We start from the raw sequence: 13358 nt of genomic DNA, 5'->3' as shown, positions 1-13358 counted from the left end.
AACAGAACACAGTGTAAAACAGACACAAAGGTGGCTACTGCGAGATTGATACAGTTGGTGTGATGACGTAATACATGCAATGACAAAATAACTGTACTCCCACGCAGTACACACAGCACAAAAACTAGTGCACCATGACTTGCACAAAACATAAGACAATTTTATTTTTTTTACATTAAGTGAACTGTGGGTAGAAATAGGCTCCTCGCACATAGTGAACACACATAAAGCGAGGGTCAGGTGTATATATATTTTTTAATGCTATTTATACATCTATTTGTATGTATGCATGCACACATCATACTGGTATGTACTTTCTTTAAATTCTTACCTTAATATTAGTATTTTTCCTTGTCCTCAGTCCACCAAGCCAAAGGTCTGCTAGCAATATTTGACAACATGTGTGTGATAATAGTGCACGATGGTTAACTGCAACAGCGAGGGAGAGGCACGTCTGTTTGGACCAGTTCCTCAACTCATAAGTTAACAGCTGATGTGTTCTATCATCATCTTGTTGATAGCAGTAATCCAACACTTCCAGAGCTGGTGCAACAAGTTTTATTGTGGTTATTTATCAAATTATCACTCAAAACCACTCCTATAAACATAAATAAAAATTGTGAAGTACATAAGATTATATATACCCGGTATGCCTCTAAAGAGTGTAACCTATATTAACATGACCAAGACAGGGACATATAATTCAAGGGTTCTATGATCTGTGGAAAGAGCATGAAGAATTTATATTGTAACATAAGCACTGTAAAGAGATAAAAATTTTAGTCTAGTGTAGTACAGTACATCTGAGAACAAAGTGTGTACAGTGATGTTGCTCAAAATCATGCTTTTTTTTACATATACTGTAATTTACATTTAATATTTGTTTAATTTATGTTTGTAGCAGTCCATGGTGCTTTACGGACACGGAAGGTGTATCATTAGTGGGTCAGAGATGTATTGTTGAATTATTATTACCTGCCCTCAGTTGGTCCAGCAAAACGAATAATCTGACAAGGCTTTGGAACCAAGGGTGCCGGAAAATCGGTGGTAAAATTCCATAACATTTGCATCACATTTTTTCTGACAAAAAGTTTTTTTCAGAGGTCTTTTTATTTAATATAATCATTAGTAATGCACTTTTTGCCACAATATTAGTGAAATGTACCTTACCCTAATGTAACCTTACCTAACTTTACTTAACCTAACTTTACTTAACCTAATCTTTACCTAACCTAACCCAACCTTCACTTAATCAGTAATCATTCAGAACTAACCCGTAGTTGAAATTGATCAAAAACGAATATATAAACGCCGGATTATCATTGCTTTTACAGCGGACACTGTTGTAGTTTGTGCAAATGTGTTAGAAATGGATACAGTAGAAGTCCAAAAATCCGGACTGCTTGGGGATTAGGTAGGTCTGGATTTTAGGATTTTCCGGATTCTCAGGCAGTACTTTTAAAATTCAAATTTAAGGAAGAGTAAAGAAGAGATGAACAGGTACTTTTTCATAGTTTATTCATTAGCAAATATAGCATGCTTCATTTATCAAAACGAGCAGTTTTAAAGAAAAAGCTGTGAATTCTAGAATTTTATTCTTTGTCTTTTTTATATTATAAATTGTAGACTTTCCAATGTCGTATGTTTCCATTAGAACAGTAGTTCTCACACCATGTTCTAGTTTCTTAATTATTTCAAGTTTGTCACTCAATTTCAACGTCGTGTTCTTTCTCTTCACACACCGAAGCTTATCTACTTTAGGAGCCATTATTATGGGCTTGTACAGTACTCTGTAAATGGAAAGAGTAGGACTCAAAATTACATTCGTTGTCACAGTTTGATTGCTTGTTTTAAAGTGGCGACCGCAAATGGTCGCTTGTTGTCGCTGTGCAGCTGTGGCACTCGCGCATGTGCACATACACACACAAGCCAGCTTAAAAAAAAAAATTGAGTTTTCGAAGTCCAGATTCTCGGGTGGTCCGGATTTCTGGCATCCGGATTTTTGGACTTTTACTGTATTTCTAAAATAAACATAACTTAACATTTGTTGGTATGAAAAACAGACCTAACCAAACAAACCAACCTGACCTTACCTAACTTTCTTACGGAGGGATCTGCCCCCTTCCGGTATATTAAACAGAAATAACTTACTATGACATGGTGAAATTTGAGGCATTTTCTGTACGCGAATTGATACGGCCGCATTGGTGTTGATGCAGCCCGGGCGGCGGAGTGATTTATTGTGACGGAGGGAAAATTAAGCGTTGAGGAAGTGATGGACAAATTTAATTCCGGTCTGAAAGAACAGGGATTTCCGCAGTGTGGACAGTCCCTATTTAAAGGAACAATGCAGTGGTCTTTGAACTATTGAATGGTCCCGTTGTCTTTATCCCTAAATTCGTAAATTACATCCATATAAGACTAGCCACAACCTTCACAAGTCATGCTGAAAATGAAACTGCAACGGGCCCGGGGAAAGGCGCCACAGCAAAGCGCTGGCTCATTACTGCTGGGAAGGCAAATTAGTGCGAGCCTAGGTGCCTAAATATCTACAAAGTGAGACATTTGCATAAGAAATGATTACCATAACAGAACTCAATGATGAAAATAAAATAAGAAAGTCAACAGTAATACAAATAACTCGTTCATGGGTTAATCCTATATATTAACCATCTAACCTGACCTTTATATGTTGGAGAAATGATTATAAAAAGTTTGTTGTCTCTAAATGTATTTAAAAAAAAAAGATATTGAAATTTTTCCAGAGAACTTAATTGTTTGTCATGTGAGTTGTGGCTTTCTTAGGTTAGATAAGGTAAGGTAAGATTAGGTAAGGTTAGGTTTTGTTAGGGTAAGATACATTTCACTAATTTTGCAGCAAAAAAAATCACTACTGAATGTATAGGATAAAAAATCTTTGATTTTTTTTTTCTAAGAATAAAAAATGCTCTACCACTGTTAATTCCTCCTTTTTATTAGGTTTGATGAACTTAGATTGAGTTAGGTATTATTTAACTATGAGTCATGGGCACATTAATAAGGTCTATCTGCAAGTTTACTCATCCATAAATAATATTTGTACCATAAATGGTGACAATAAAAATTTTCCATTTTGGTACAAATTACTTGAAAAGTTGTAAGAAGACAAAAGCTTCATCTCTTCCATTCCGCGATAAATAGAAACACTCAAGCCTCTTCTTATCATAAAAAAACTATAAAGACAAACTGTAATATCGTATTTTAGTTTGTTGATGTACAAAACATTTTCTTCATTATTCTATGATAAAACAAGTCTAACAAGCATTATTATAACATATATTAATATTTTTTATGCAATCGGGAAATAGCGACTACTATATCCGGGTTGAATGTGTTACAGCTCCTAAGGAGATGCTGAAAGTTACGGCCTCGAATACGGACTCACTTACGGAGTCCACTTCCAAATATTTGTTTTGAGTATACCAATCGGAGAATGTAAGTCCAGTTACGGGGTAAACAAAGAGATACAGTCCCGTAAATTCTTTTGAGTATTTGGCCTCAGCTCTGCCATAAAAATAGATGCCATATTGGGGAGACTATCGTCCCAACACAATTCTGGAAAGACCACCCCAAAACCCTCTCCTGCATCCGACTTAGAGCAGCACTCGGGAACTGCATGGGGCATTATCTGAACAGGAGGAAGGCAAATAATACTCACAACTTCTCTTACCCTGAAGCCAAAAGGTCATGGGAGGCCTGAATGCTGAAGTGTAGTGTTGGGACATAATCTCGTCAACTACACAAGTATTGGTTACAGACTGTGGAAGAAGGTGGAGGCAAAACCAACACTGGACAAAGATCAAGGCGTGGCTCATCAGCATCAACTAATCGACTTAGGATAGGTAAAGACCTGAAGGCACCAGTCACCAGGCACACCTCAGCATAATGAATAGAGTTCAGTGTGTTGAGTCTAGTCTCAGTGGCAGAGGAGTACACCTCACACCCACAATCCAGTTTGGGTCTATCTAGCATGTGGTAAAGGTGTAGCAGAGTTCATCGGTCAGCACCCCATGAGGTGTGCCCCAAGACTCAGTAACTTAAGAGCACGCTGGCAAGACTCTGTGAGGTAATGAATGTGTGGCTGCCACATAAGCCGGTTGTTGAAGATAATGCCCAGGAAACAGGTCTCTGTGACACCTAACACGCAATTACCATAGAGCTATAGATCGTGATTTGGGTGATCACCTTGAAGGCGGCGGAAATGCATGGCAACGGTCTTCAAGGGAGAAAACTAAAGCCATGCTCTGTGGTCCAATGTGAAACCTTGTTTAGTGCAAGTTGCAAGTGACATTCAGCCACTAACATGAGGGAAGCTGCATACCAAATGACCAAGTCGTCTACATACAATGAAAATGATACACCCCCTGGAACCAATGCTGCTACCCCATTTATTGTAATAGCAAATAAGGTCACACTCAAGACACTGCCCTGAGGAACCCCATCCTCCTGAATAACTGGTGCTGACATTTCTGTGGCAGCGTGGACACCAAAAGTGCAATATCCCAGGAACTGATCTATTATTGATGGTAAATTTCCCTGCATTCCAAATTTGTGAAGCTCCTTACAGATGCCAAATTTCCAAGCTGTGTTGTATTCTTTCTCTTAGTCAGAAAAAATGCAAACGAGATGTTGGCAATGAGAATAGGTCTAACAGATCGAGGACTCCAGACGAACAAGAGCATCTGTTGTTAAATGCATCTTCTGGAAACCAGATTGGTATGGTGAAAGAAGGGCATTCTTCTAAAGGAAGTATACTAGTCCCGAGTTGACCATCTTTTCAAACAGCTCGCTGATACAGGAGGTTAGCTATGGGGAGATATTCTAGTGGGTGAAGACCCTCTTTTCCAGTCTTCTTGAAAGGCAGGTCAGTAGCCTCCCACCATGGGGCTGGGAAGGCACCCTCTTGCCAGATCCTGTTATGGAGCTCCAATAGAAAGGTCTGTGCCTCAACTTCAAGGAGGCAGAACATTGAAAATGGGGTATTATCAGGCCCTGGTGATGTATCTCCAGTGAATGAGAGGATGGTTCTCATTTCATTAATTGAGAATATAATGCTATATGTCCAGGATCCGTGACTCCTCTACTTTATGCACCCGATTAAACTCTGAGGATCAAGCTGCCATAGAAGATACCCCTATTAATGCTGTGGCAAAATGCTCAGCAACTGAGCTGCCATCATTAGCCCTGAGAACTGGGGAAGGATTAGATGAAAACTTGTCAGCTATTTTCTGCACACATTTTTTGAAACCTGGGACAGGGGATTTTTCATATAGAGTGGATGCATGAGAAGAAAAGGACTGGGGTCAGGCATTCTTTAAAACTTGGCAGCTTGGGCTCTGGCCTGTTTGTATTCCACATAATAAAATTCTGTTGTATGATGCCGGTAGTGACCGTAGGCTCTAAGTTGCTGAATAACTGCCTGCCTGCACTTCTTTGATCATCAAAGGACAGGTCTGTGAGCTACACGACCAGCGGTCCGAGGAATGGAGCAGTGACCAGTCCAATGGAAGAGGCTGGCCAAGTATTCAACTGCTTCATCTACAGAGGGAAATTCTTCAATGCTCCTGTCTACCTTCACGAGTTCCTTGAACAAGTCCCAGTCCACCTTGTCTAACCACCAACAGGGAACTCATGATGCAGGGAAGACTTCCAGAGAGGAAAGTAGAATAGGGCAGTGGTCACTTCCTCTTAGGTCGTCTGTTACTCTCAACTCAAAGTCCAGTAAAGAGTCGGCTGAGCTCAAGGAGAATTGTGTGGCTGTAGTTGTGTTGGCTGGACATGATAGTGAGTGATATCACCAGTATTTAATATACCCAGGTCCATTTCTTCAATTATTGTATCACCCTAGAGGGTATGCCTTTCATTAAAATCACTGAGGATAAGATAAGGAGAAGTTGACAGATTAATGAAAAAAATCCTCCCTAGCAATTACTGTATTGGGTGGGAAATAAATGGAGCATATGGTAGAGGTATGTTGGAAGTGAATCTTGCAAGCTGTCACCTACAACCGGGAAGTGATGGATAATGGGCTATAAGGTACACCACACTGAGACAAAGATGGCCATGATTCTTGGGGATCTAGGTAGAGGTAGGTAAGTGTGCAGCCCCCAACAGGCATTCAGACTTAGGCTTGGTTTGGGTGTTGGAACCTGGAGGATCCACTGGGAGTGTACCCCAACGTGCGCCTCTTACATAAGGTGTGTCAATTTCAGAGGTTGAAGTGTAACTTTAGGAATATTTCTGACGGTGGATCATCAAATGGTGCATTTTTAATGTGTAGATTCCAGGAATAGCCTTGATTTTTAAATTGAAGGTGCCCTACCTACATCAATTTCCAATTAAAATTTTGTGTTTTAGGCCCAAAATGCTAAATTTTCCTGTTGCTATCTATCACCATTGTACTGAAATGAGACACTGTTAAATCGTATTGGCAGTTTTATTAAGTATTGTTTGACAATAGGTATTGAGGTTTTTTACTTTCCTCCTGTCATAATCGTAATGACGGCTAGCCTGTTAAAACCTAATGATTCATATTACACTACACGTCCACAAAACCTTCTGAGTCTCCCAGTGGAAACGTCCCCCGTTTTCTCTGTATCTTTGACGACGTCATTCAGATGTCGTATTTTTGTTGACTGAGTTTGTAAACTCTTTCTCCTACCGAGACCTTGTAACCCTTTTTCATCTATGAATATCAGAGACCCTGATACTCATAGTGAAATTGTTGTAAGGATGTTAACTAAGGAATTAGTTAATTTTCCTGAAGGAAACATTTAGACCTGCTTCTTGGTGTTTGTAGTAGGACGCTACTCGCTTAAGCTCCGCCCACCGGGATTGCCATCCAGGACCTTTTGAAATCAATTTAATTCTTGCCTTTGATAGCTCAGTCAGAGCATTGTTTGTAAAAAGAATATTAGGGAATGAAACTGAGTTCGTAGTCTCAGTTTCAAACATCAGAGTGTACAGTAACGCAATACAGTGAAGTAGTTGAGTAAGTGGAATTTGTGACTTAGCTTGGGTGGAGTGTGGCGGGTGCTTTTCAAACCGTTAGCACGCTCACCGATCCTCACCCCACAGGTCCCTGTCGGAGTCTAGGCCATGTCTGTAGCTTGGATGATGCATCCACTCGTTTGGGGAGATGTCTGAAGACCAGTAGAATCGGGTATCTCCGTGAATCCCGAGCGTCAAGAATCTACTACCACCTATGGGCCCCATAGCTGGCCAACCTTCCCCTTATGCTCACTGCCCACGTGGTGACACAGGATCATCAGGCCCAACAAACAACTGCCAGCCCCCATCTTGATGGATGAGTCCATGACTCAGTAGGGCTATTTGGTGGTTGTGTTATTCCACCAGAATTATTGGAGTTTGTTGGAAGGTGCCACGTGGTGAGGAGACTATCATGGCTGCCGCTTGAGTATTACTCCTGGTGCTGTTGAGTGTTATGTCTGGTACTGCTTGAGCAAGCAGTTGTAGTAACTGGCATCATTGCCATGGGTTTTAATGGTGCTAAGGTGCTGTGAGAGAGTTCATGTGTGTTATTGTGTATGTACACCCAGTCGTGGTGTAAGTAGAAATTGGGCCTGAGGGCCATAGTACAAAGTGAGTTCCTATTTGTGCATTTATATAACGTCATTTTAATAACCATTTTGTGTTTTTAATAAACCATTGTATTTGTATGTTGTGGCTATTATTCACCTGCAGTTGTTCACCGTTATTCCTTCCTATTATTTGATACCAAAATTACATGTACCCATGGGCCTAAACCCTCGAGTCACGCTACCACAGGTCAGAGATTAAAGTTAAAGTAATGTTATAAGAATCCAAGCTCTTATAAATGGTGGCACAGGTGGGGATGTAATTTACATGGTATTGAGTTGGGAGGAATGAATGTGATACTGTAGGTTTTTTCTTAATGGTGAGCTTGGACTCTTATACAAGGGAGGATCGCACTTTGGAAAATTACAAATTATACAACATACGTAATGCAGTGTTTAACTGGGCAGAAGCATGGAAAGCATTAGTGTAACAACCCTATCCAATGCGCAGAACAAACTTTAAAAAAGCACTGAAATCGAGGTCGACTTTGTAAGGTTTGTCACTGACAATTTTGTTAGCTTGCTACACTGAGTTGGCAAGACTAGGGTACCTGAGGACAATGTTGTGGAGTAGCTGGAGGTAGATAATCCAGAAAAAGGATTTAGTCTTGATACAGAGGAGGAGATAGCTGCAAGTGTCTGAAGAAAAGACAAAGGAGATGATGATTGTGCTGATGAAGATGCCAGTCCATGGCCTAAGCTATCAGACACATCAGGGCAGATATCAAAAAACGTCAACACACCAACTTCAAGCAAGGGAAAATATCTGACTTCTTTAAACCTGTGTCAAGGGTCCCAAGAACCAGTCGACCTCCCTCCAGCAGTACCTCCTTAGTGATACCTTCAGCATCAGGATACTCTTCCTCATACACCACTTCCAGCAGTGCCAGTTTCCTACACAGTATTTCCTCAGAAGTGGCACATATCTAGCTGTCACCCGACAGCAATTGATTGCACACTGCTCATTGTCATTTCACAGTGTTAACATAGTGTGTAAGTGAAAATACCTTGTAGTGCTTAAGTCAAAATACTGAACAGTAAAGTACTCAGTGTTTAATTGAAAACCAAATTCCTTATTTTATATAAGTGAACAAATTACAGAAGTACAGTATACTGTACCTAAGTGCCTTATTGTTTACTTAGTGTCCCCCCCTCCACCACTACCGTCACCTGCGTCACCTACCATGCCTCTGTGTTGCCTAGTGCAATGCTTCATTCTTTGTTAGCTGTACTTGGTCAAATTGACTTACTGTTTACCTTTGTTGTATACTTGCACTATCTAGGTACCTAGAAAACTGTGTACTGTACTCCCATCTTGGCCTAAGTACAGAGGTTTACCTGCAATGTCTATACTCATGCTGAACTGTATACCTGTATAGTTTATATAGAGTACATGCCTACTCAATTGGAAACTGTATGATAATTTAACTGAATAACTATTATTAATACTGTACCTCATAAATATTATAAAGGCAGTAAACCCTCCCCCACTTCAGGTTTAGCAACTGCATTTCCGAGTAGGCACACAAGTTATTAAATTTAGGTTTACAAGGTCAGTGAGAATGAACTTATAAGTAATTTGGTCATTGTTGAACCTAATTTACATATTTCATTATCAAAAGTATTTATCTTCACTAACTCTGTAAAATGTTATGAAAAAATATGATGCTTTAATGTGGAAAAGCAAAAAAATATTAATTGTTCCCTAATTTTCATAAACCAAAGCCACTACTGTACAACTCTTGTTAAGGTTGCCAGCCATCTCTGCACTTCACCAATATCAATCCAACAATAAATTACTTTGCTAACTAACTTGAAAATGTACTGATGGGTGGACAGACATACTGTACACACAAAGGTGAAAAGAAAATGTGTAATTGAATTACTGTAAATTCAAAAACAGATCATGAACACAATTGTTTACACAAAACCACTTACCAAGTGTCTCAAACTCTTTGGCATATCCCTTAAGTTCTTCATAAACTTCTGTCTCCAGGTCATCATCTGCAGCTTCATGTGCCAGAGCCTTGTACAGCTTGGCCGCCACTAAGGCTTTAGCAACTGCCTCCTCACCACGCTGCCACATCAGCATTGCCATGCCCTGCCTCTTGGTTAACACGGCCCACACCTGTGAAGTTCTCAGGACTGTCACCAGTAAAATCATGGAAGCTTAAATTTATGAGTACTGTTTACATTAAGTTCTCCTGCAGTGATATGGTTTGTTGTTTCCTGAAGCTACAACTGACAGATATTCTCATCTTCCTATTCTGTGCAAGTGTTACACGTTTCACGTACCCATTCCACTCGATTCGTTTATTTCTTCAACAAATATTTGTTCAACAATGCTCTACCAAGAGGCTTAAAATAAAATTAATATATTCTTACATTTACAATCTCTATCTTGCTGGACATTTATGCTTAGTTCTACACATCTGTAAATCTTTCCTCTGTGCTCCCTTTCTCTCTTTTTCTTCCATTTTCTATTTGTTAGATCGACCTTTTCTGAGTCTAGAGAAGATAGAGCATGGAGGAGTATGTATAAATGAAGATAGTCAAATGGCATCTTGGAGACTAAGCCTGCTTGGGTAATGGGAGACAGATGTCTCTGCATATACTTCGTTAAATTTACCATGAATGATAACATTTTTGGATGGAGTGAAAAAACATCTTAAATACAATATAAATGTGTTTATGTGGGAGCATTAGATTCACAATTAGAAAAGAATTATTTAATTCTTCCACTTTAGTTTATCTGGTGAATGAAGCAAAGTATATGAGTTTATCTAACAAGACTGACAAGAAAACAATGAAGATTAACGGACATTGGGCAACAGAGAATTTAAAAAAGAATGTGGCACCAAATAAGTGGCACCAAATTAGTAAAGTGGGGTCTCACTGTACGCAGGTTTCACATGCGCGGTTATCGTTTACACCAATGATTCTCAAACTGGGGTCTGTGAAAATATTTTGAGAAATAGTGCGTTTAACGTTTGTGAGAGATTTGGCGATTCCAATTCACAGGATATTTTGGATTTGGGTTGAAATGAACAAATGCTTTGGACTATGATTTATTCTTTCATTATTGACAATATTTGTATGCATCATGGTATACTATAAGGGGTCCTTGGTCGAAAAAAGTTTGAGAAACCCTGGTTTACACAATTGATTGGTTAACCAACACTGGAACAGGTTCTGATAAATTCATGAGCCAGTACATGCCAACAGTGCGTAACAGATGTGTGACCGACCGCCCAAGTGGCTAACGAGCCGACCAGTGGAGTAAAGGATAAAAGTAAAAATGAAGCTACATTCACTAAAGGTGTTAAGGATAATTCTAAGACCACATACACTCTCTCTGTGTATGTGGACTTGTGCCCTCTTTACTACCCGGGTCCACCACCCTTATCTCTCCCTCATCAATACCTCCCCCACCCTCTTGTGAGCCGTCGCGTAGAGGGGCACTGAGCTCGCAGGTATAGTAGTAAGTGGGGTGGATTATTACTTTCGACCACAACTGTACAATGCTCAATTTTACTTTAACTTAAGTAGCCAAGTTCTGAGAATCTATCAGATTTAGGTTTATAGTACTAAACATACTGTACTTACCAGTAGTTCACTGAAGGGATAGTCAAACTCAAACTTGCAATACAAATCTTCACAAATGTATGACTTAGGAGACGTGTTGGGGTGTTTCTGGAGAAGACTCTTACTAGCCTGAAAAATGCTACTGTTGTTACGGTGAAGGTGCGGGGACCTCATCATGGTGTTTTCGTACGTCGTGCGAAATTTCTTACGTGTGTAGTACGATCTGCAAGAAAGAGCTAAATTTGCTGAGGGAGAACTCACTCTCTCTACACCCAGTCAGCAGCTTACTAAATGAAATGAAAGGTTAGCTACAGAGAAACTAGTTAAATGTGCTGATACCATATACTGTAGTGTAATAGTATCTACACAATCTTGTTAGGACATATACTTGATCAGGATACTGTACTATCACATTACTTCATGTTATTCACCTGGTGACTATTTTACATTGTATATAGTAGTTACCCTTTATTATCCTTATTCTTTAACTGTCTACACAATGTGAAACAGAAGCTTGTAATTCATATAAATAATAGGTAAATATTTAATTATCAACTACAGTCAGTTCTGCTATAACGCGATAGTTGTGTTCTTGTAAAACATCGTGTTATAGAAATTAGCGCAATAGAAATAACAGGGCTTATGGAGAAAATAGGGTTAGGTGCAGATTACTCGAAATCGAAAAAAAATTTAGTAGTTAGCCTTACACAAAGGATAGCACAGTCTAAATAAATGTTACATTCATAACTAATAATGAAATCATACAGTAAATGTAACACTTTACCTTGAAAAAATATGAATATAACTTGATGGGGAAGAAGGGTGATTTTGAAGTTGATAACATCGAGCTTCTCTTCAAGTGTTATAGCCTTTCTTTTACGATCATCACCGGGAATGCGATCACCAGAACGCTTCGTGGAGATATTCATCTTTACCATATTCACAGTTAATACTACAAAAATGGAAAAATAGTAAGCAAAAATCGCGTTACAGCAAACAAGTGTTCGCATTATACAAATATCGTTCCTCTATTCATAAATCACGTTAGAGCTAATTCGCGTTGTCAAAACACACGTTATAGCAGAACTCACTGTATAGGCTATGAATTTGAATGACAACAGACATCTTAACAGGTGACTAAATTACAGGTACTCCTCGACTTACGGCCTACAGTACTCGACTTACAACCACCCGGACATACGGCGGCCGCAGTCGTATAAAATATTTTTTCAAATTACGTATTTTCGAGTCCCGACGTTAGTGACCGCGCTGTGTACTGACAAATTTTTTTTATTATAATTCCCTTTAAAATGGCTGGCAAGCATAAAAGTGAGAGTTCTCGTGGTGCTAAGAAGAAAAAGAGACACCAATTTTAGATTTTCTATGTATTATTTTCGCATTTTCGACTTACGACCTGGTCGTCGGTCCCTAGCCCCATCGTAAGTCAAGGACTGACTGTAATAAGATGATACCAGATTTATTTATGTATTAAAAAAAGTGATACAAATATGAATTACTTACCTGAAATAATATACATCTACACTACACACGTTAAGCACCAAAGCTGATTAATTAGGATTAATCATTCACTTTTCATTTTACTTCAGTAAAATTAATTGATATAATATATCAACCTTAAAAGCTCATCCACTAACTCTCCAAATCTTTGTGTAGGGATTTCTTTACTTGTTGTTTCTGCCTTTTTCTGTCACTTTCTAAACCTTCTTTGTGCCAGTCTCCTTGGCCACTTTCCCCCTTTCTTGAGGTTTAGTTTTCCTCGCCTTATCCCATACTAAGCGTGACGCACGCACGCACGCACTCACACACACACAGAGTTGAGTCTAGATTTACGCGGTTTTGGTTTACATGTTTGGTCATTTACGCTGTGCCTTGCGAGAATTGAAATGCTTTAATTACGCGGTAAATTTGGTCATTTGCGCGGAGAGGAGCTGGATGTCCAGCCACGCCGCGCTATTTTGGATTCAAACCTCCCGCTATGTTTGACCAAAGCGAGGGTAAGCGGCGCGAGTAAGGTTGCGCAGTATGTCGCTGTTGCATTATCGGTGATGTCATATGACATATCGGACTGTGATTGGGCCACGCATCCTTACCTCCCTCCCCCGCTAACTGTGATTG

At 39.5% G+C, this 13358-nt stretch overlaps 1 protein-coding gene across 1 annotated transcript in view; it reads right to left on the bottom strand.

Annotated features, from left to right (window-relative positions):
* Positions 1 to 331: 331 nt before the first annotated feature.
* The window catches only part of LOC121863605 (transient receptor potential cation channel trpm-like), a gene marked incomplete at its 3' end in the record, with an annotated part of 120429 nt that continues 107402 nt past the window's right edge, over positions 332 to 13358 (bottom strand). Inside the window, 3 exon segments of the mRNA XM_042362333.1 lie at positions 332 to 543; positions 9576 to 9765; positions 11244 to 11445. Of these exon segments, the coding sequence (XP_042218267.1) occupies positions 332 to 543; positions 9576 to 9765; positions 11244 to 11445 (604 nt within the window).

The sequence above is a fragment of the Homarus americanus genome, unplaced genomic scaffold (genome assembly GCF_018991925.1).
Source record: "Homarus americanus isolate GMGI-L3 unplaced genomic scaffold, GMGI_Hamer_2.0 scaffold41366, whole genome shotgun sequence".
NCBI lineage: Eukaryota > Metazoa > Arthropoda > Malacostraca > Decapoda > Nephropidae > Homarus > Homarus americanus.
This window is presented reverse-complemented; position numbering and strand designations above follow the sequence as displayed.